At 42.7% G+C, this 25,072-nt stretch overlaps 1 protein-coding gene across 1 annotated transcript in view; it reads left to right on the top strand.

Moving 5' to 3' along the window:
- Positions 1–25,072, top strand: part of LOC138283554 (transient receptor potential cation channel subfamily V member 5-like) — a 479,342-nt gene that overhangs the window by 437,314 nt on the left and 16,956 nt on the right. The window contains exon 12 of the mRNA XM_069221494.1: positions 23,050–23,318. Coding sequence (XP_069077595.1) covers positions 23,050–23,318 — 269 coding nt within the window. The remainder of the gene's footprint in view (positions 1–23,049; positions 23,319–25,072) is intronic.

Below are 25,072 nucleotides of genomic sequence, written 5' to 3'. Positions count from 1 at the left end.
AAATGCTTATTTTTATTATATAGCATTACAGCCTGAGAAATGTATACTGATGTGTTCCTATTATTAAGTAATACATTGTTGAAATTTCTAAGTTTAATTTATACTTTTATAAATTGCAATGCTAATTCATATTGGTTTTCTTTTTCTTTTTATACAGATGAATGGTGCCATCTATCTGAATAATGTAGCTTACTAATTAGTTCTTTCAGTATTACTCCATAAAATTATATTGTAAGGGTGTTAAAAATATACACCAACCTTCAAAGTCACAGTGACACACTGATAAGGCCACTCACACACCCACTCACACACTGATACAGCCACTCACACAGCCACCCACACATGATACAGCAACTCACACACCAAGCCATAAACCCATCCAGTCACTCACACACCCACTCACACACTGGTACAGCCACTCACAGATCCACTCACACACTCATACAGCCACTGACACACCCACTCACACACTGATACAATCATTTGCACCCCCACTCACATACCAATACAACCACCCACATATCCAGCCACAGACCAACACAGCCACTCACACACTCAGCTACACACTGATACAGCCACTCATACACTGATAGTCACTTACACACCCAGCTATACACTGATACAGCCACTCACACAGCCACACACACACAGATGATACACCCACTCACACACCGAGCCATACACCAATACAGCCACTCACATAACCAGCAACACACTGACATTGCCACTCACACAACCATTCACACACTAGTAAAGATACTCGCACACACACACATACTGATACTGCCACTCACTCACACATCCACAGACTGACACAGCCACTAATACACCCACGCTCACAGATATAGCAACTCACACAACCAGCCACACTGATACAGCTAGTGACACAGCCAGCCACACACCCATGCAGCCACTCACACATCAAGCCACACACTGATAGAGCCACTGACATACTCACTTATACATCCTTACACTCACTTGCATATTCATTTCTGTTTTAGTATTCTAGATGACATGGCAAAACATTTGATAGTGTCTTCCACAATACCTTATAGGTTTATTTTCATTTTGTGAAAATTAAAGTAGTCATATGTACTATTTTAATTTCACTTATATGGGGTGTATGGCATATACACATATAAGAAACACTTAAACAGACAATTGTTCAAAAATATAAAACACGTAGTTACTTCTTTCTTTGACCAGATGTAGTGGTTCTAAAAAAACATTTTTTAAAAATTTTTAGAATGATTTTTTTGTTTTTGGTATTTGTGTTTTGGGTTACAAAAAAACAGGGTTGTGAAACGGTGTAAGGGAAGGCAATTAGAATAAAGCCACTGGCTTCAAACTTTCAAAAACATGAAGGTTAATTTGTTAGCATAAATAAAAGTAACATATGTGACTCTGCACTGCATCCAGGTTTGCAGCCATGGACGAGATCTTAACAGCCATGGCATCAGGCATTTTGCACAGTGAGCTGCCATGTCATATAAATTGTCACAGACATCTGGTACAATTATTTGTTGCGCTCTTGGTGGCTCTCCCCAGGCTTCTGCAGGTGGTGACTATACTCCTCCTTTAGTTGCCTTCTCCTGCACCATGCAATTGTATGTCCATTTGTGGATTGTTTTTAGATGCTTCCACATGGATACTTTTTCCCAGTATCTCATGATAACTGATTTGTGCAGACGTTGCACTGTAGAAATTTGGCCGAAACTTTTTTTACACCAGATGGAACTGTGAAAAATCTCCAAACATCACTCTCCTCCTTTGGAGGTAGCGTCTCTTCCTACTGATCTGACACAGGTACAGGCTGTGCTGGTTCTTGTGCAGACATAGCTAAAGAAGCTGAGATAGTTCTCTGCAAATGGAAAGAAAAGACACAGAAACACTGTTCTCAATATTCTCTATGCAGCGGTAAAAACCAAATGAGAGATTTAGGATGTAGTTTACCTTGTAGATGAGGGGGGTCTTATTGTAGCCAATCAGAAGTTGGGTTTTGGGTGTGTTTCGAGTGGATCTGCGAATCCAGTGTGGACTTATAGGTGTGCCTAACTTGTGAAATGAATCACTATCTTTTAAAAACACACATAGGCTTCCACACATCTCTTTATGAATATAATTCCTCTGATAGCATTATTAAAATCCGAGGGACCTATATATGTATATTATTTACGTTTTTACACATTTTGAGAAATCTGTGGATCTGGATTCGCTGACTCATTCTGATGACATCACAGGAATTTGAAACCATAGAGTACCCATAGTGGCACCTTTTTTCAGATACCAGATTCAAAAAATATTTTCTTTTTAAAACTTGTTTTATTGCAGTTAGAAAACAGTACATAAATTAGATTACTTTAAATTGTGATTTGTTTAAATTTTAAAAAGTATATTAACAATAAATATAAGACTAAAATGAATTTCTATAGTTGTAAAAAATAGTATTATTAAATTCAACTTGTAGATGAAATTGTAGTATACTAAAGAAGTCCTAGAAATTCAATGAAAAAACAAAAGTTACAGGGACATTACACTTAGTAAATAGAATTAAAACAAACCTTAGAAATTCACTGAAAGAACAAAGGTTGCTGGGAAGTTATAGGTAGGTTCAGAATTTAAAACACAAAACTATAGAAATTCAGCAGTTTTTTTTAAAACACTCAGACCAGATGATGTCATTAGTGATGTCATTTGAGTTGTCATCATTGATGTCACTAGTGGTGTCACTGACCATGTTGTGAGTGGTGTAAAATCTGAGGTCATAAGCTGTGCATTACAGGGGCATAAGTTATCGTTAGTTCAGGTACCTATAACTGCTGAATTTCTGTGGTTTTGTGTGTGTAAAATCTGAACCTAACTGTAACATGTGTGTGTGAATGACTCTGTGGGTCTGTGAGTGGGTGTATGAGTTGTTTTGTGGGTCTTTAAGGGAGTGTGAGAGTGGCTGTAAATGTGTGTGAGTGGGTGTGTGAGTGGTTGTGTCGGCATGTAAGTGAGTGTGTGAGTGAGTGTGTGAGCAGATGTGTGGGTCTTTAAGTGATAGCATGTGTTTTTTAAATTGGGGCCTGAATCCTTGGTTCCGCTCTGGAGCAAAAATGAGGGTGCAGTGAGTGCCGTGACAGATCCGTGGAGCTTTGCATGATAAAAAAAAATGTTTTGGACCATCAGTCCCACGGGATCAGGGTACCTCTACCCTGACCCATCGTATCACCTTCAAAAAAAAATGTGTCCCCTGAGAACGGAGTCCCAATCCACAAAATGGTGGTCCGACTTTCCTCTCAGTTTGCGACCAGACAATCATGGCATTCTCTTAGCGTGTGGATCTAGATGTACATTAAAGTTTTACTTTGATAACTCCAAAATTACTGAGCAGATTTACACCAAATGTTCAAAAAGAGCTCTTTCTGGACCAGGATAAAGCTTACTACCAAATTTGGTGCAATTCTGTTCAGTGGATTGGGCTTTGGTCATGTCTAAAATCCCTATGGGAAATTGCATGGGGAAAAACACATTTTGGGACCCATCTTATTCCCACCCTCCCCCCCCCACTTGACAGATTACCCCAAAACCTTCCAGGTAGTAGCTGAATTGACTGGCAAACTAATGTTGCAAGTTTTGTGGAGATTAATCAAACTACGCCAAAGTTGTTAGCAAAACAAAAAATGCAAACTACCTACTGTCTACTGCTAGCAGATTATATATATATACATTACCTAGTGGTGATTGCCACTAGGTAGTTAAAGTTAGGACCTGGTTTCCATAGATATAGCATTTTTTGTTTTGCCAATAAATTTGGTGCTGCTTGATGATTTTTCCAAATTTTTAAAACTTATACTTTAGTCAGTTGAAAGTTTCGGGGTCATACATCAAGCAGGGACAGAGAAAAATTCATATTTCTATAGGGTCTTTAAACACTCCTACAGCCCAAAACTGCTGAACAGAATGACACTAAATCTGGCAGAAAAGTAGATGTTGTTGCACAGATTGTGCTTTTTGTAATTTGGTGTAATCTGTTTAGTAGTTTATGAGAAATTAAAGATAAAAAAAATATAGATATCTAGGGACGCTGATCCTCTGAGGATCTGTCTGTCCCTGTGCAGATATTTGATTGGCTGACAACACTTCAACAAGTATGTGTTGGCAGCCATCTTCGAACTCGGCTTCAGCTGAGCCCCAAGAAAAAAAATGTGCCACTTAGCTCTGGTACTGGAGACCCCCCCCCCCCACCAACAGGGCTTAACAGCATTATTTTTGAAAATTTCAGAAAAATCTGTGCATCGTGCATTGCAGATTTCCTGCCATTTAAAAAAATAGCTTTTTGTGAAGCTCCCGTGTGGGCAAAGTCCTGCTGGCATGAGAAAAAAAGTTGGGAGGGGTGCACAGCACCCCCTCCTGGGCTTTCCACAGCCCTGGGGACTACCACCTCCCTGGAGCTTGAATCAAATGTGATGTGGGGGGGCCACTCAGCCCCCTCAACTCGTGGGACCACAACCTCCCCGGGGTATTAAAGAAATACAATGAGGGTGCCACGCAGCCCCCCCCCCACAGCACCGGGGACCACCACCTCCCCAGGGCACTGCTTGTTGGAAGGGGGCAATGCAGCCCCCCGGAGGAGCCAATGATGGCTCTGGGGAACACCAAAATCCCAGGGTCGGCTCCTGCTTTGTTCTGGGATACCAGCCCATGGGACATAGCTGTTTGCTTTTGCTTGCAAGCAAAAGTAAACAAAGTCCGCTTTCTGACCGACGCAGCTGTCAAACAGCTCCCGCTGGCAGAAAGTGGAGTTTTCATCTGTTTCCCTGCATTCAAATATGTGTGCAGGGAAATGGATGAAAACATTGCTCTCACAAGCAGGGAGCTGCTATTTAAAGCAGCTCCCTGCTCGTAGGAGCAATGCCTGCTTCTATAGGATGTGTGGGAGATGGCTAGGATGATGGGGGCCTTCAGGCTCCCACCACAGTCCTGTCACTCTCTATCTTCAATCCCATAGTGGAATGGTCGCTCCATGCAATGACTTTGTCGTGTCTGGCTGTCATTATACTATGTGAGACTGCTGGAATTGGGCGACACAACCACCAGGCTGTGGAGAACTGAGTCCAATTCTACACAGTGTGACAACTGTCAGCCTTCCGGTTGGCTAGCAGTACCTCACCAGCACCTAAAAAGTGGTGCTGATTCATGGCAGCCATGCGCATGACATTTTGATTTATGAGGGAAATCGTAGTGCAACAGATTTAATCATTTTCTCTCAGTTACATTCATCTCACACATGCCACAGACAAACAGAAGCAGACATCAGTTCAATATATTTTATTTAATCAACTGGGTTCTAGATAACATAGCATGTACTACAATGATCAGGATGATAAAACAGAATAATATCAATGCGGTGGCAAGGAAAGTGAAACACAAGAAAAGTCCAACAATAGTGTCAGATACTAAGGGGGTCATTCTGACCTTGGCGGTCTTTTCGCAAGACCGCCGAGTTACCGCCACGGTGAAGACCGCCGACCACGGCGGTATGCCGCTGTGCGCATTCTGACCGCTGGGAGCGTTCCGCCGGAAAACCGCCAGCAGCCACACTGGCGGTCGGCGGGAAAGTGGAGACTGGTCAACCTCCACCGCCACGCCAGCAGAACACCGCCCACAGAATTACGACCCACATTTCTGTGTGGCGGTCTTCTGTTGGCGGTCACCTCCTCATGGCTCCTGTCACCTCCCGGAGGACCAACGCACAAGGTAAGTTGATCGTCCGTGAGGGGAGGGGGTGGGGGGGTGTTGTGTGATGTGTGCGTGCATGGGGGTGTGCGTGTGAGTGTGTAGAGGGGGTGTGTGAGTGCGTGCATGCGGGCGGGGAGTGCTGCTGTGCCTATGGGCAATGTGTGTAGTTCGGCGGGTGCGCATGTCGGCATGTATGTGTGCGGGTATGTGTCCCCGTTGTGTATGTGTGTGTGTAGGGGGTGTGTATATGTGCATGTTGGGGGTGTGTGCATGTCGGGGTGCGTGTATGTGCATGTCGGGGTGGGGGTGGGGAGGGGGTTCGTACCACCTCTGGGGGGTGGCAGGGGGGTGGAGGGTGTGGGGGGAGGACTCGGGGGGGCAGTGGGGGTGGGGGAGACCCCTATCAGTGCCAGGGAAGGAATTCCCTGGCCCCGATAGTGCCTACCGCCATGGTTCGCATGGCGGTTCCCGACCGCCAGAAACCGCGGCGGTAAGCAGGGTCATGATACCGTTGGCGGTCTTGGGTCGACCGCCGGACCGGAGTGCGCAGACTCCAGCCCGTCGGTCATGACCGCCGTGGCTGTCGGAGTGGGGAAGTAGCGGTCGGTCGCGCCGGTGACCGCCGCGGTCAGAATGCCATTTTTTATACTGCCGGTCTGTTCGCGGTCCGACCGCCGCCTCTCCGCCGACCGCCAAGGTCAGAATGAGGGCCTAAGTGTCAGGATTCCTACCTATGCCACGAAGCTACTACTAGAGCACAGCAGTGTAAGCCCTAATCTGTCATTCAGGTTCCCTAGAGAGACACCATCCCCCATACCTGAATATGATAGTAGTGAAAAGGGCTGTTGGTCTACTTAGAGCCCTCTCTCATGTGAATCGAAAGACAGCAAATATCAGCAGCAGCTGCAGTGAAACGACAAAATGCAGTGGCAATTTTCTAGCTGGAACTCTCCCCTTAAAATATAGGGCTGTTTTGTAAGAAACCTGCCCTAAAGAAAGAACATGTATGTTTCTTGTGACGTGACAAAGGTTGCAGTGCTCCACTTTGTACTGACAACATATTGGAGACAGCCTTGAGCAAAGCACATGACAAGAATGTCCAAGTAAAAAGAAAGGAAAGAGTTTCTGTGCTACAAGTGTATAAGATAAAGGAAAATAACACATCACCACAGAAGAGATCTTCTGCTCAGAAAAAAAATGAATTGATACTAGGCTAAATGGCACAAGCTGTAGGCCTATGGCTAAAATAACATGCTCATAAAAGCTACTAAAATAACCTCACGGCACCCTCCCTTTGTCAGTTCAAAGTGTTAGAGGAAAACCCAATCTAAACTACATTAAAATGAATTAATATATAATATATATAGTTAAAATATAATAATGTCATTGTTGAAAGCCGAATCTCATCTTTAAAGGTCATTGTCATTTTTAAAAGTGCCAATTATATCCAGGACAATCGGATCAAGGAACAATACCACTTCAGCAGTTGTTAAAGCAACCAAAGCTATGCCAAAGAAAACCAAACAGCACTCGTGTTACAAAACCTTGGCTCCAGCCAAGACGGCAGTAGTCCGTGCAGTGCCAGATGTTGAAGTGCCCAGAGCCACTTGATCCACAAAGGGTGGCTCATAGGAGGCTTCCTGTAGCAAACGCACCCTCAACGTGCATTTCTGGTAATAAGCCCTCATCGAGAACATCAACAGATCAGCATCCAGTGAAAGAAAGCACCCCATAGAAGGACACAGTTGTAGTGCAGATTTGAAAAGGTAACAAAACACGGGCTGCACACAGTTCAGTACCGGTCTGAATGACAGAGACCAGGTGCACTCCAGTTCCTCAAGCAGTGGTGCTCTGATATACTGCATCATGCATTCACAACACAGTTGGGCTGGTGGAAGTTCTCTTTGTTGATGTGGGGCAGCCATAGCGAACGAAAAACAGCAATTCCAAAATTCCACCAATTAAGACCAAAGTAATTGGGAATCTATGAACTATCCAGAGAGCAGATGCTATTTCTGACAAAGAAAAGGGCAGTTTTTCCAATTTTTTGATGTTTAGCAAAATATAAGTAGCATTTTTCTTAGCCATTTTGTGTTGTCTTATCAAATTAAATGCAGAAACAGGTCCTTATCCTTGACATAATGCCATAGAATGTGCCCATTTTGCAATGTTTGTGGTATTCAATGTAACTGCATAATGGACCTAAGTTGAATCAGCATAATGTCAGTTGTAGAAGAAAAGATGTTTAGAGTGTAGATGCGGTCAGACAAGGTGTTAATCCCATTATCTACAATGGCTAATGCTTTCTGTAAGTTTTCTTGATCTATTTGCCTTAACCAGGCAGCGGCTTCTTATTGTGAAAGTTTCAAAATAGAATTGTGAATTGCATATAAGAAGAGCTTTTTACATTGTCATCTGGGGCCTAACAGAAAGTCTTGTAAGTCTGTGTTATTAGACAGGAGCCTGAGGTGTTCTATCACAGCATCTAGTAAGGAACTTAACCATTGCTGGCGTAATTTTCCCACACTGCATGTTGTCTCAATACCAGAATGTTTTGATGACACATAACCACCCACCAGGATGTGAAAGGTTTGTGTTGAAAGTTCCATTTTGGACCCACTCATCAAGCTGTTCTTCTGTTGCATTAATATATTATTGCCATTTGTAATATTTGGCAGGAGTGGGGATACTGTGCGCATTTACTTCTTCAATGTTTGCCAAGCCTAAACAACTTGTCTGCTGCACTGTGTCATTTAAAATATCATTTGCATAGGTATGAGGCATGCTCTAAATAAAACTTTCCTTCCCTGTATTTGCCAATGTTTAGTTCTCCAAACACTCTTTCGGTCAATCGTCTTCATCCAATATTTATAACCTTTCTATAGCCAACCGGGAAACAAAGGAATGAAAATAAATCAATTGTGTATCAGTCAACAATACATTGTGCATTTTCATTGAGGGTAATGTAAAGTAATAGGATGCAGCATCTCAAACATTATGCCCAGAGAAATATGTAAACTTATCCATATATGTTTTAGAACTCAACTTTGCCGGGGTAGGACAATGTTCTAATTGTGTATAATTAAAAATAGTCTATCTGGTACTTGCTCTATGAATTAAACGATGTCCATAATAACTGTAACAGAACATATCACCATGATTTTCTTTTGTTTGGTAAATGTCTTCACTTTTAAATACAGTAAACTACTCTAATTCAGATAACAAAGAATCAACAGTTTTTACATCCTAGTCATCAGAAACAACCCAAGGTATTATTTCATATTTTAAAGAAAGTTTTCAAACATAAGATACTTGCAGAACTTCTGTCAGACCAAATATATCAAAAGATACTTTATCCCAAACAATCCCTTCAGGAATTGGTATAGCTGAAATGTTCACTTGGGGCAAGTCTCTACGGACCTTATGAGAGGAAATATTGGGTTTTAGGATCTCATCCACCAGTTCGACTGCAGAGTGTTCAGGAAGGTAATGACCATTTATCAGTAAGAAAAAGATGATGACAAACCCAATCCAAAGAAGAAAAGCAAGTACAGTTAATAAAAGCCACAGATAGTTCCATGGATGATTGAGATAGTTAACCTTAAACCAATTTATCAGCTTACATACTCTTGACAATGGTGTCGCTGAAGAAGTGGATGAGTCAAAGGAAGAATCATCTTGATCGGCAAAATATCCAAAGCAGTTAGTGCAAAAGCTGGAGCCATGTTAGGAAGTAGAGAACTAACAGAAGTCTCCCTCTGTGGTTCGTAGTAGACTATGCCATCCATTTGAGTTGAGTTGCATTTGAGTAGTAGTGCTCATTATCCTGGATGTTTCTTGTCACAGATGAAGATAGTGGTACTAATGAAAGATCATTTTCCATCTTCCCCAAGAGCGGGGAAGTGTCAGCATTGTTGCTCAAAATCTGTAGAGAAACATCCTGGTCGGTAGTGAGAGGGATTTGGGAACTACCCAGGAGTCTACTAGGTCTGCGGTGGAGGATTGGCCATATGGTGTAGATTGACATTATCAATTTAGACAAAGAGATTTTCTTTTGATCCAGGCACCTGTGGTAGAACGGAACTGGTGTGGGATATGCTGTACCAAACTCCGTTTTCACAGCAATCATTTCTCAAACTGGATCCCCAACTTTTGGAATCCAGCTGGTAGATGTTATTGGGGCATCACTTAGTCCCAAGGAGGCGGCACAGGCAGATACGTTTTCGTCACTGAACTGTTGTGTTTCCTGCAAGACATTGACACGTTAATTTATGTCAAAGGGTGTGTCTGCCACCGATGCACCAGAGTCATCAAGATCTGGAACATACATTTGCGCCCCAAACAGCACCTCATATGGACCTCTGAGCAGATTATTAAGTGCTGTCTGGAGTTCATACAGGTGATCAGGCCAACTACGGCCTGTGCCTAATACTCTTGCTGTTAAGGATTGCTTTAAGAGTTGATTATTCCTCTCCACTGCACTGTTACCCTCAGGATGGTAGGGGGACGAGAAATGTAGTTGGACCCCTAATGAAGCCATGGTGTCCCTGAATGCCCTTGAGGCCAACGCAGGGCCCTGGTCTGAGTGGAAAGCCACGACTGCATATGTACCGATAAAGACTTGCAAATCTTTAATAACAGTTTGAGTGTCAGCTGATCTTTGTGGCCATACCCATTGAATTCTGAAGTCGACAGCGACTAGAATATATTTGGGTGCACCATCAGGTTTCAGGGGACTGCAATGGTTGAGGTATTTACATTGTAGTAGTTTGTTTGAAATTAGAAGGTGTGTCTTCAGTGGGCGTTTTATGGTGGACTCTTTCATTAGCTGAGAAATGTCACAGCAAAGTACATATTGTTTTGTCTGTTGTATAGACCTGGCCACCATTAGCGTTTTTGAAGTAAAGAAATAGTAGCTGCCACATCTGCATGGGTAGAGGCAACTGCCTTATGTGCTGCTTTTATCAACTCAGATATTAGATCTTGGTTGGTGACCATACGATCACCCACCCCTGGTATTGTTACTAGGACAGTGTTTATGCTAGGAATGCAGTAGGAATATTTGGCAGTACATGCCTTTGGTAACGGCTTGCCATCAGCTGAAGCTTTCACAATAGCAATTGTTTCATCATCCAGCCTCGTCCATGAACAAGTTATTACAGCAACAGAAGCCATAGCTACTGCTGAGTTGGCTGCTTCATCCGCCGAGGTATTGCCTGTAATGTGTACTCCTACACATTGATGTTCCAATGTGTGTACTACATGGGCATTGGGTAGCATTTCCTTCAGGTCCCCTAATTTCCCTCACAGTAACCTATATTTATGGTGTTGCCTTTTAAATCTCTGAACCCATTCTGACACCAGTAATGCAGGCACTCATTAAAGGACTGAACACAGTAATATGAATCACAGACTATCAGTGTTAGTTGTTCTGGAGCCGTATGTTCCAGTGCCATGAAAAGAGTCTTGATCTCTGCTAGATGTGCAGTGCAGTCCTCTAAGGTCTGCGTATAAGTGTTTTGTGGACGGAATTCACCATCTTTCATGCATCCACTCACAGCCATGTTTGCAGTGGAGTATTGATGTTTAGTCCCTATAGCTGGTTGGACTGATCCATCAGTGTAAATAAATGTTTGATATTGATCAATTGGCAAAGTGTTTGCCAGTATTGGATATTCCATTTTGTATTGAAGCAATTCTTGAGTTTGCAATTTTGGGTCGAAAATATAGGGCCTGATTCTAACTTTGGAGGACGGTGTTAAACCGTCCCAAAAGTGGCGGATATACCACCTACCGTATTACGAGTTCCATAGGATATAATGGACTCGTAATACGGTAGGTGGTATATCCGCCACTTTTGGGACGGTTTAACACCGTCCTCCAAAGTTAGAATCAGGCCCTTAGTCTACATCAGTGGTAGTCGGAGACATTGCCCACTGAATCCAACGTGGATGTAATGCTTTTGCGTTAGGAATGCTAGCCTTTGTGACAGCCTAGAGGGCTGAGATCAGAGAGACAAAAATAATGTGTTTATCCTGAGACATACACCTCTCTTTATTGATAGCCATCTGAACAACAGTCAGAATCTTTTCTGTGGAAGCAAAGTGTTGTTATGCTGTGGAGTACAGATGTGATTTGTATGCAATAGGTACGGTATCACCCCCATTAAATGTTACATAGGTGAAACCGAGGCCACCAGCAATTACTCAGATGGCCAAATGTGTTTTTTGTCCCTTGTGTGTAAATGATTTGCTGCAATCATGTCTTAATGTAATGCTCTGAGAATGCATGTGTGTTCAGCTGTCCAATATTTGCTTGAAAAGGTGGGGTCTATTAAATCATATAATGGTTTAATGTGTTGTGCATAATCTGGAATGTAAGTTCTGCTAAAGTTTGAAGAAAAAAAAATAAAGACTGGAGGTTTTTATGGTATTTAGTGTGCACTTTTCTAGAAAGAGAGGCGATAGACTCTTGCCTTCATTTGACAACTCACATCCCAAAAATAGGGCACTGAAAAAAGGCAATTTTTGTATTCCTAAAACTGAATTTGCAGCCAAATTCAGGAAATCCCACAACATTACAGGCCACCTATTGCACGTCGAGAATGAGATACACCCTATTGAGGGGGGGTATGCTCATGTCTGCAGTTTCGACTTTGAGGAAATCATCAGTTGCTTCCACCTCCAAATGCTCTAAAAGATTCCGGCAAACTATTATGACTCCTGCTGCTGCCTAGCAGAGCCAGTGCCCAGTTCAAGTTCTTCAACAAAACTCTAATCTTGCGTGGCCTTTTGTGCAGAAATAGTTGCTACCTTCTTCTTTTTGAATTGGGTTTTTTGCTGTGGAAGTTTCTCTTCTTTTTTAACTGAAACTTCTGCTGAGCGATGTGAATCTTTTCTTGGCTCCACATACTCTGTGCATTGTTCTGATCACCCACCTCTTCTGCTACGTTTATCCGGTGAGTCCTGAAAGGAAAGAGATCGGCGTGTATCAGTATATTGATATCTATCAGGAGTTTTTATATTATCCCCATTTCTTAAATTGTAACGTTTCTCTGGGATCTCCATTTGCAGAGATTCTCCCCTGTTTTTTTTAAATGATACTTTTTGTTTATCCCAGCATTTTTTAGAACCCTCAATCGCTTGCTTGGTAGAATCCTTATTGGATTTATCTTGTAAGTTTGGTTTACTTGGCCTGGCTCTCAAACTATCCCTACCTATTCTCGAATAGATTTCAGCAATAACTTTAGGCAGCACGCATTCTTGATCCTGTACTGGCACATCCTGGAGCAGTATGAACACTGCTAGTGCTACTGCTTTCCCTTTAAGTTTAATTAATATTATTGAGGACACCATAGCAAAATTACCTTTTAATTGCAACCCCAAGTCCAGGGCCGGGACAGCCCCGTATTCATCGTGAATTTGTCTTAACACTTCGGGAAGATTGGCAAGTGCTGCTGAACTGTGTGCGGTATTGTATAGCGTGGCTAATACCGTGCCTGAAGTGTTGCAGTTATCCACTGCAAAAAACATTCCAAATGCCAAGTACATAGGGAGAATTATGTGTTTATCTTGAGGTCCTGTGTGGGGAAACACAGCTTCCAGCACTTTAATTTTTTGAGCTAACCAAAATGGAATTTCTTCACATTTGGTGGGTATTTTACCCATACCTGAATGCACCGTCGCAAGGTTAATGCCTGGTGTGACTGCGTGCTGTTGTGCTGGAGTAGCACCTGCTGGGCTAGTATTTAATGTCTGCATTACAAACTGTACTAAGAGTTTATATATTGGTACAATCTCAATGTATAAGTGGTGAACCTCGGCTACTGCCAAAGTGCCTGCTTCAGGGTGAGGTGTATATGTGGCTAATTGAGACCAGGTAGGACTATCATTACTCAGAGGGCTTAGCCTAACATATAGGGGGTCATTTTGACCTCGGCGGTCTTTTGTGAAGACCACCGAGGGACCGCCGTGCGGAAGAACGCCAGTGGTGGCGGTTTGCCGCTCAGCTTATTATGACTGTTGACAGCTCTCCGTCCTTTTTCGGACGGAGAGCCGCCAACAGCCATACTGGCGGGCGGCGGGGAAGTGGAGGTTGCTCCACCGCCACGCCAACAGGACACCGCTCACCGAATCACGTCCTGTGATTCGGCGTGGCGGTGTCCTGTTGACGGCGTGGTGTAGGTGGAGCAGCCCCAATGGCTCCCGTCCCCTCCTGGAGGATCGTCGAACCAGGTAAGTCGATCGTCCGTGAGGGGAGGGGGGCGGGGGGTGTTGTGTGTTGTGTGCATGCAAGGGGGTGTGCGTGGGTGTATGTTGTGGGGATATCTGAGTGCCTGTATGCTTGCGGGGGTGTCGTGAGAATGGGAATGAGTGCGTGTATGTCTGTGGGTATCTCTGTATGGATGTGTGCGTGTATGTTTGAATGTGGGTGTGCGTGTCTGACTGTGTGTGTGGATGGTGGCATGTATGTCGGTGTGTGTGCGTGTATGTGTGTTGGTGGTGCCTGCGTGCATGTCGTGTGTGAGTGAGTGATGTGATGTTGGGGTCAGGGTGGGGAGGCGGGCCCTGCCACCTTTGGGGGGTGGTAGGGGTGGTGGGGGGTGTAGGGGAGGGAGTCGGGGTGGGGGGAGTGGGGTGGGGGAGACCCCTACCAGTTCCAGGGAAGGAATTCCCTGGCACTGATAGTGCTTACAGCCATGGATTTCATGGCGGTTTCAAACCGAATGAAATCCATGGTGGTGAGCAGGGTCCAAATACCGCCAGCGGTATAGTGACGGCTGCCGGGCTGGAGACCAGGGTCTCCAGCCCGGCGGGCAGAACGGAGAACCGGCAGATGACCATGGCGGTAACCGCCATGGTCATAATAAAAAAAAAAGACCGCCAGCCTGTTGGCGGTCTTACCACCGCTTCTCCGCCTTCCGCCAGGGTCATAATGACCCCCATAGTATTGTATCAGGTAGAGTGCCATCAAGCCAGTTTTGGTGGTCTTGAAAAGATAGAGGTATCTCTATTTATGCATATGCTCTGTATTGTACATGAGCATTAGCATGTGTATAATAATGAAATGTATTAGTGTTCCCATCAACTGCTGGAATTGACCCAAAATTTGAAAATGTCTGTTATGAAAGCTGGATGAGCATCAACCACAAATGTAACAGCACCCCACAGCTGTTAGGCCATTGTTTACTAAATGATTGTAAGGGGGGCCTTACCACCCCCTGCAGGTTTGCCATAATGAATGAAGTGGTATTCAGAGATAAGAACACTAAATGGGGATTCATACTTTTAAGGTTCAAGCTTGAACAATCTTCATTCTGAAATAGGGGCTACCTTCCTACCCAAAGAGGAAATTTTCAACACCATCTCTGTATATAATATAGAGGTGCCTTTAGCACATAGCGAGGCAAAGATACTCAGGAAGATCCGTAGTTCAGTGCCTGACCAAACGTTGGTGGCGGTATGTCGTTTTTGCTCCCATTATACTAAATGAGACTGCTAGATTTGGGCAGCAGCACCACTAGGCTGTGGGGAATTGAGTCCAATTCCACACAGTGTGAGAACTGTTCGCCTAACCCTTCCAGCCAGCAAGCAGTACCTCACCAGCACCTAAAAGTGGTGGTGATTTGTGGCAGCTGTGCGCGTGACATTCTGATTTCTCATGGAAATTGTGGTGCAGCAAATCTCATTCTTTTCTCTCAGTTACATTTGTCTCACACATTCAAAGACAAACAGAAGCAGAAATTGGTTCAATATATTTTATTTAATCAACTGGATTCTAGATAAAATAGCATGCACTGCAATGATTAGGATGATAAAACTGAATAATAGCAATGCGGTGACAAGAAAAGTCCCACCATTGTGTCAGAGTGCTAAGAGTCAGGATTCCTACCTACACCACTAATGTACTACTAGAGCACAGAAGTATTATCCCTAATCCGCCCTTCAGGTTCCCTAGGAAGACACCAGCCTCCATACCTGAATATGACAATACTGAAGAGGGCTGTAGGTCTACTGAGGGTCGTCTCTCATGTAAATGGAAAGACGCCAAGTTTCAGCAGACAGCTGCAGTGGCAATTTCCTTTCTGGAACTCTAACGTATAGGGACAGAGGGATGTTTTATAAAAAACAGCTGGTTTTCTGAGAAACGTGCCCTAATCTAAGAACACGTATGTTTCTCGTGAAGTGACAAAGATTGTAGTGTTCCACTTTGTACTGACAACATATTGGAGACAGCCTTGAGCAAAGCACCGAATGAGAATGTCGGAGTAAAAGGAAATAAACCAGTTACTGTGCTGAAAGCTTATGAGTTAAATGAAAATAAAACATTACCACAGAAGAGAGCTTCTGCTAAGAAAATTAAATTAATTGCTACTTTGCTAAAGGGCACAAGCTGCAGGCCTATGGCAAAATAACGTGGGCATAAAAGCAACCAAAATGACCTTGCGACAACTTCAAAGCATCAAACTAGCAAGGTGTTTGGTACAAACATTATAATTACGTTTAAATACAGCACAGAGCAGGGACTTTTCTGGCCTAGTGGTCAAGGTCTTGTGCTTTCACCTATTAGGCTGAAGGTTCAAACCCAAGTATAGCTTGGAAGTGTGTTTGTTTATTTACTAGTGTTTTGACTGTTAAACCTTCTTAGTGATGAAATATTAACTTTTCTTTCCAATCACATGCGTGGGTTCACTGTCATAGGCATGTCTGGATTCATCATACTAAGGAGTCACCTATGGCCTAAAGATTAAGGTCACAGACCCTCACACTGAAAGTTGAGGGTTCTACTCTAGGTGTGTCCCTGGTCATTTTCCTTCTTTAATTTCTTCTAAACTTCAAAAGTTTAAAAAGTTAATACTGAAAGGTGATCTCACTCTTTCTAATTGACAAATACATCTTTCTCAATTTGTCCAGAAATATCTTATTCTAAGTATAGCATTCATCAAAGCCTGAAAAACTCTCTATCTTGTTCCTGCTCCCTCTCTTTCTCTCTCTCTCTCTCTCTCTCTCTCTCTCTCTCTCTCAATTTCTCTTTTTCAATCTCTTTCTCCCATCCACTCAGACCCTTATGCACCCACTCACAGACCCACTCACTCACGCACCCACTCGCAGACCCACTCAGACCCTTGTGTACCCACTCACAGACCCACTGAGACACTCACACTCCCACTCACAGACCCACTCAGACACTCACTCACCCACTCACAGACCCACTCAGACCCTCACACACCCGCCCACAGACCCACTGAAACCCTCATGTATCCACTCACAGGCCCATATTGACGCTGACCCACCAACTAAGACACTGATGCTCCCACTCTCATACCCAGACACTCTCACCACCAGATACATCCTCTCACACCTATTCTCACACCCAGAGAGATAGGCCACGGCAAACTCCTGCTGTTCACAGCCAAAGAGCTGTGAACAGCATGGGGTTGGGTGGTTAGGGCAGCTGGACACAGGGTCTGGCCACAGCCCTGACCTTGCAGCCAACCGCTGCCACGCACAGCCAAAGGCTGTGTACAGCACAAGGTGGGTGATTATAGGGGGTTGGCCTGAGGGGTCCTGCAGTCCAACTGCAGCCATGCGTGGAGGTAGTTGGACTAACGTACAGTAATGAAAATTACTATACGTTAAGAAAAACATAGAAATTTACAGAAGAAAACAAAGGTTACAGGGATATTATAGTTAGGAAATAGAATTTTTTTTAAACATAGAAATTCACTTAAAAAAACCAAAGGTTACAGGGATGTTATAGCTAGACTCACATTTTAAATACATAAAACCATAGAAATTCACCTGTTATAGTTAGTGTTATATCAAGTAACTGTAAATTGTGCTCTAAGGTAAGTATAACTTGTGCCCTTGTGCCTTCTCATGCACTGCTAATTACCCCACAGATAACAGCGCTCAAAACACCTTTGACAACATAATTGATAATATCAATGTAATATATGCAGTAAAAGTTTTGATAAAAAAACTGTGCATGGCGGGGTGCGAGTTATTGTTACCTCAGGGCATGAGTTATAGCTACTTGACTTAACTCTAACATAACTCTAACATGTTAACTTCTATGGTTTTGTACTTTTAAAATGTGCGCCTACCTATAACATCCCTGTAACCTTTGTTTTTTTAAGTGAATTTCTATGTTTTAAAAAAAGAAATCTATTTCCTACCTATAACATCCCTGTAACCTTTGTTTTTTTGTGAATATATATATATATATATATATATATATATATATATATATATAGTATATAATATATATATATATATTATATATATATATATATATATATATATATATATAGTTTCTTCAGATGAGTATAACTCTAAGTGATGAATTTCTATGGTTTTGTGTGGGTAAAACATGAACCTAACTATAATCTCCCTGTAACCTTTGGCTTTTTCAGTGAATGTCTATGTTTTTTCTAACATAAAGTAATATATACATACTGTACATTAATACTACCACTGCTGTGCTCTTCTGCCAACCCCCTGCATGCATCCAACCCTACACTGCCCACGGATGTGTGCTCAGGGGATATGGTATGTGAGAGGGTGAATTTTCTTGAACATTGGGCTTTAGATCAGCGGATAAATCATGGATTTACGCTGGGGGTATGCAAATTAGCCACAAAAAAAATGGACAATGTATTACCCATGAGGGGTCCCTTAGAGATGTGTCTAGTTGTCCTATGAAGTTAGGATACCTCTATGCTGACCCCTTATGTGTATTTTTATATACGTTTTCTCAGCGGGGTCCCAGCTAGCAAAGAAACTAAATGTCAGCTATAACTGTCCTTTTAGGTTGTGACCAGCCAATCAGGGACTTGCTTTTTGCTGGGATCCTTAGGTACCCAGGAATCCTCGAAGAATCAACATCCCTAGATATCTATATTTTTTCCCTTTAACAACTCTAATACTACTGAACAGATTTACAATAAATCACAAAAAGGATGATCTGAGGACCAAGATCGAGCTTCCTGCCAAACTAGGTGTAATTCCATTCAGGTGTTCGGATTGAAGCCGAGTCTAAAGACTGCAAAATCCCCATAGACATCAAATGGGGGAGAAGATTTTTTTTATCCCCTTCTTTTTCTTGGCTCACGCTTGAAGAATCACTCTAAAAATTTTCAGACAGCAGCTGAACTAACTTGCGTACTAGTTTGGAAGATTTTGTGAAGATTTGTTAAAAGGCGCCAAAGTTATTAGCAAAACAAAAGACAATTTGTCTTTGGGAAAAGTTGATCCTAGCTATAACTACCTACTGGATATATATATATATATAAGTTCACTTAAATAACCAAAGGCAACAGGGATGTTATAGTTAAATTCTTAATTTACTCTCTCAAAACCATAGAAATTCAGCAGTTATAGTTAGGGTTATTTCAAGTAACTGTAACTTGTGTCTTAAGGTAACTATAGCTCACGCCGTTGCCATGCAGTTTTTTTAAATTTTAATTAACGCTATAAAAGTTGTCACAAGTGCAGTAATATCTAGGGTAATTAGCAGTGCATGCTGAGGGACCCTATACCTTGGGACCCACTCCAATTTCATGGGGGGCATGAAGTCCACCTCCCTGGGCCGATCTCGGCCATGGGGACCCCATCCCCCCGGAACTGACCTTCAATTAATAGAAGAGAGTCTGCTTTCAACAAGCAAGAGCTGTTTGACAGTGTTGGAGTGTTTGGAGTTTTTGCTCTGACTTGGCTGGAGCTGTCAAAGCTTCCGCCAAGTCAGAGCAAACAGCCATGTCACTGGAGTGGGCACCCCAGGACATAGCGGGAGCCACCCTGGGTGGTGGCAGTCCAAAGGGGCCATCTATGGCTCCATGAGGGGGGCCGCACGGCCCACCTCCAACGCTGTTTTGCCCTAGGGAGGTAGTAGTCCCCAGGGCAGGGGTCCGCAACAGTCCCACTTTATTCTTTAAATTAAGTCCCAGGGAGGTGGCAGTGCCTGGGGCTGAGGGGGGCTGTGTGGCCCTCCTGCATTCATTTAGCCTTCAGGAGGTGGCAACCCCTATGACATAAATAAGCCCAGGAGAGGGACCCCGTGTGCCCCTCCTTTATTTTTAACATGTCCCCTAGAACAGACCGCCCGGGGGCTTTATTAAAACTAGTGGAGGAGACTGTGCTTTGTTTTCTTTTTTTAATTTTTACCGCAGGTTTGGGACCCCGTCATGAGTTCCTGGTTATTTTTTTTTTAATGTACTTTTTTTCTGGGACTCGGCTGAAGCTGAAACCCAAGATGGCTGCCAACACTTCCTTGGTGGCAGCCAATCAGATCTCAACACCTAATTGGGTGGGTTAGCGGAGCCTTCGTGTCCCTATATATACAAATGTATTTTTCATTTAATATTTCACAAACTACTGAACAGGTTTACACCAAATAACCCCAAGATCACTTTCTGGACCAAGAGCTAGCTTGCTGCCACCATTGGGTTTAAATGTGTCCAGTGGTTCAGCCCCTATTCCTGTTCAAAATCCCTAAAAAATTAACATGGAAAAAACACAGTTTGGGACCCTCCTTTTTCTTCATCAACCGGCGCCAAAGACATAGGCAAGTAAAAAATGCTTTTGCTATAGAAACTGGGTCCTAGCTATAACTACCTAGTGGTGACCCCTGGAATAAAGTGATTGATTTGATACCAAGAAAGAAGTAAACTTGGAAAGATTAAGGGGCAGATTTAAGAAAGGTGGCCCTGCACCAATTGCAGCGCCACTTCCCTTGCACCCCTTAGTGCCCCACTACCACCACCATATGTGCGTGGTTTTTAAAATATGGTGCACCATGTCACAGGGTATGGGGTAATAGTGTCAGAATTTCTAACGCTATTGATGTACTGTTCAGGGTTAGCGCCTACATTTTGGCACTAACCCTGAACAGTACATAGGGGCCCATTGAAAACAAACGCATGTCCCCTTTTAACGCCTGCTCTGAAAAAATGGCAAAAAAAATTATGCAAAGGAATAATTTTTTACGGCTCCCTTTCATACATTATGCCTGGTGCATGCATAATGTGGCGTGGCTCTTTTGGTCTTGTTGGGCCACATTAACGTAAAAAAATTACGCTAATGTGGCACAAGAAGAATCTAGGGGCTCTTAAATATGCCCCTATATTATGACATGTTGTCATTAATAGCGTATGTTGTATTATGAGTATAATCATATTGATGGTTAAGCATTTTAGTGTGTGTGATAGCGTAAGACTATATTATGATTGGATGGTGAGGAGTGTATAGCCCATTTACATACTTGCAATGCTGGCGAGCGTATTGCTGAACAATTCGAATGAATTATAATTTTTGTTCATGCTGCTCTTTTTTGATAATCACAACTATTATGTGATTAGCCAAGATGTCTGTCTACAAAAATTGTTTTTAGTTTACACTTAATTGCACTTGCATGACGTAGTTTCCCTTTTTGATTGAATAAAACACACACTGTACCACAGAGTGCCGGCCTTCCTTTAGTTGTGGGGGCAACGTGTGGCTATATTGGTGCCAGGTAGTTACAGGTAGGACCATGTTTCCATGGAAAAAGTGTTTTTGACTTGATTATATCTTTGGAACCGTTTGACGAATCATCATGAAATTTTCCCAAAAAAGAGTTTGCGGTGACTCTTGTTGCTCATGGAAAGTTTTGGGGTGATCTGTCAAGCGGGGCTGAAAAAGAGGGGGGTGAAAATAAGTTGCGTTTCTCATGATAATTCCCATAGGACCTTTAGACATGTCTACAACACCGAACCACTGGACGGAATAACACTAAATTCGGCAGAAAGCTAGCTTTTGGTACGTAGATCACGCTTTAGCTTATTTGGTGTGAATCAGTTCAGTAGTTTTTGAGATATTGAAGTGAAAATAAATTTGTGTAGCTCTGGCCACGATTACTTAGAAAATACTTTGCTAATAACTTCATGCAGAAAGAAGCGCTGCAATTAGCTGTCCGCAACCTGACTAGATATTTATGCTACCACTTTATTTCGCAGAATACAGTCCTCGGGGTGAAAATCCAAATTGAAAGTGGCATAAAGGGTCAGGGTGAAGGTACCTTGGACCCAGGGGTGTGAAAGAGGTGTGTTTTAGGGGCAAAATATAGGTTTCAAATAAGGTTTCGTCACCATGCCTGGTATAGTTATCCTCAAGATATTCACAAATGTGAAAACATTTGAAAGAAAAAACACTGACTCATTTATACACTAATTCATTCACTCGTACTTGCACACACTCAGACACTCATGCACCCACTCAGACCCACCCAGAGACTCACACACCAACTTTCAGACCCACTCAGACACTCATGCACCCAATCACATAGCCACTGACAGAGACAGGTCCTGCAGCCAACTTGTGCTGCGCACGGCCAAAGGCTATGCGTGGCGCGGGGTTGGGTGTTTGTAAGTGCTTGGCTGCAAGGCCTGGTCGTAGGCCAGGACTTGCGACCAACCCCCGCCGAGCACGGCCAAAGGGGTTGGAATACCGTATAATAGCTAAAATTACTTTATGTTAAAAAAACATAGAAATTCACTGAAAAAAACAAAGGTTACAGGGATGTTATAGTTAGGTTCTCAATTTACTTGCACAAAACCATAGAAATTTAGCAGTTATAGTTAGAGTTCCTTCAAGTAACTATAGCTCACAACCTAAGGTAACTATAACTTGCACCTTCGCCATGCACAGCTTATTGCTCCGTATGTTACATCATAGATGAGATCTTGTATGGCATCTTTCATATTATCACTGCAAGATTTGCAATAAAATTATTGAGAAGAAAACTGTGCATGGGACGAAAAAGGGGAACTCCTAAAACACCTTTTCCCAGCGCAATTTTTGAAAAAAGAGAGTCAAAGAACCACTTTCATTTGAAAAGCTTTGGTCTTTCTTACAACTTACTTCATTTGTATTATGAGCATTGCCATCTGGTCGGTCGTAGAATGCCTTCAAAATATATGGAAAAAAATATAGTGCCACTGCACTGAAATTCCACTTTAATTAAAGATGAGATTTTGCGATGTGTCTGCTCTGTGTTCAGTCACGTTAATGGAACAGATAATAAGACAGTGCCATTTTTCAGAATTTGCAAATGTCATACATGTGGATTTGTTCCTTCACCCTTTCATTCATAGTCTTCAATGTGCATCTTCAAAAATGGACATCAAAATAGATGTAGGCTGCTTTTCCATCTCACTCAAATTCCAATAATTGTTGGCAACTTGAAGTCTCGTGTGCATTCCTGTGAATAAATCATGATGATGCAATTTTTTTAAAGTACTGTACAATCCTACAGCGATTCAATTGTTCCCACATTCTTTTTTTTCAGCCTTTTACATCGTTTTTCAAACAGAGGACCCTGGCAAGCTAGGGCAGTTTGCGAGTTACCCCATGGCCCTCCTCAGTACCTTTGAGCTGTTTCTGAGTCTCATTGATGGACCAGCAAACTACAGTGTTAACCTCCCCTTCATGTTCAGCCTCGTGTACTGTGCCTTCGCAGTCATCGCAACACTACTCATGCTCAACCTACTCATCGCCATGATGGGGGATACTCACTGGCGCGTATCTAATGAGAGAGATGAGCTTTGGAGGACACAAGTAAGCGAAATTGGAAGCTTTCATTCCACTTTTCTTCCACTGCCACAATTCATAACAGTTTGCCGGATTAGAATGTGTCTGACATCTCAAAGAATCCTTCACAACTTTTCCAAAACAAAGATGTTGTCGGAGACTTGCAAAGCAAGTGTATTTTTGGTAGCAATTTACAGGCTAATTATGGGTTTTACTTTAACCAGGGTTTCTCTTCAGTAAACACACATTTATCAGCATTTTTCCCGATTTTCCTTGGTTTCAGTATCACAAAGTTCATGAACTTGGCAAAGTTTATAATGGTCTTTAAATTAAAACTGCGCGAAACTTGATAAAATTAAGGCCTGCAATTTAGCCCACCCGTGATTTTAAACGAGGCTGCAGCCTGGTCGCTCTTAATTAAGCCAGTGCCTATGTGAAAAGCTCAGCCTACCTTGCTAGCCTATATCCACTGATTCCACAGAAGCACATCTCTGGTGCTTAACTTCATTTATGATCTAGCGGAGCTCTGATGTACTCTGGGACTCATTTATTAGAAAATGGCGTAGCTCGGTGCAGCAAGCAATTTTGCTGCGCCGAACTGCGTCATTTCCAGAACACAGTGATGAGCCGTATTTACTAGAATATGGTAATATGGTGAAACCGTGTTCCCCCCTGCACTGGTGCTAAAATAGCTGCTTAGCGCCAACTCAGGCACCCTTGCAGCATAGTGCAAGGGAGCCTGTGTTGCAGGGAATGATTGTTTATGTGCAGGAAGGTGTCCCTTCCTATACATCAACAATCAATAATGGCGATTTGTTACTTCTATGTGTGCTACATCATGCAGCACAGATAGAAAAAGCAAATGGTCATTATTTAATGATTGTTTATGTTCAGGAAGGGACACCTTCCTGCACATAATCAGTCATTATTGGTGTTTTGCTTTTTCTATGTGTGCTGCAGAATGCAGCTCACATAGAAAAAGCAAAAACAAGGAAAAATAAAAGTATTTCTCCTCTTTGCGCCACTCTACCCCCAACCCTGGGGTGGTGTTAGTTTTTGGCGCTGCCTCAGCTTTACGATTTCTCTTAAATCTGGGGCAGTATCAAAATGCAATGGATGCTGCAGTGGAAAACCCACAGCAACACCCATTCCACGCCCCTTTTATGCAAAGTGATGCGTGCAAACGGCCCATATTTAGAAGGCGGCATTAATCCACAAAAAGTGGCTAAACGCTGCCTTGTAAATATGAAAAGGGCACTTCGACACAGGAGCGTCATTGAAAGTGAAGCTCCGGTCATGTTGTAAATGACCCCTATGCGTGCAATAAATATCTATTCAGTACAGGATACATTTCAAAGAGGTCAACGGGTCCTATTCCTGAGCTGATTCAATTGACAGTTGTGCTGTCTGTTCAGTAGCAATGCAATAGTCAGGAAACACAGCATTAGGGAAAAAAATAATTACTGCTCACTTTGCAGTGGTTTTGTCAATGGTGCGTTTGTGTTATTTACACTTACATATACTAGCGCCTTGCTGTTGTAGACAAGGATCTAATTTCAACACTCAGGTGTATAATTCTAGGCGTCAAATTTAGACGATTTCATAAAATCCACTTAAAATATTTTGTGCTAATGCTAGAGAAGGGAAAACACATATGGAAGGCGCACAGATGTTGATATTGAAATTTCCAAGTGCCAAAAGCCTATAATATAAATTTATTTTTTTGAAAAGATATACCATTTTTGAAATTTTTGTCCTTATTTAACTATTGTTGGTAATAT

Source organism: Pleurodeles waltl, chromosome 3_1 (assembly GCF_031143425.1).
Source record: "Pleurodeles waltl isolate 20211129_DDA chromosome 3_1, aPleWal1.hap1.20221129, whole genome shotgun sequence".
Classification (NCBI taxonomy): domain Eukaryota; kingdom Metazoa; phylum Chordata; class Amphibia; order Caudata; family Salamandridae; genus Pleurodeles; species Pleurodeles waltl.
Note: the sequence above shows the minus strand (reverse complement) of the source record. Positions and strands in the feature narration are given on the sequence as shown.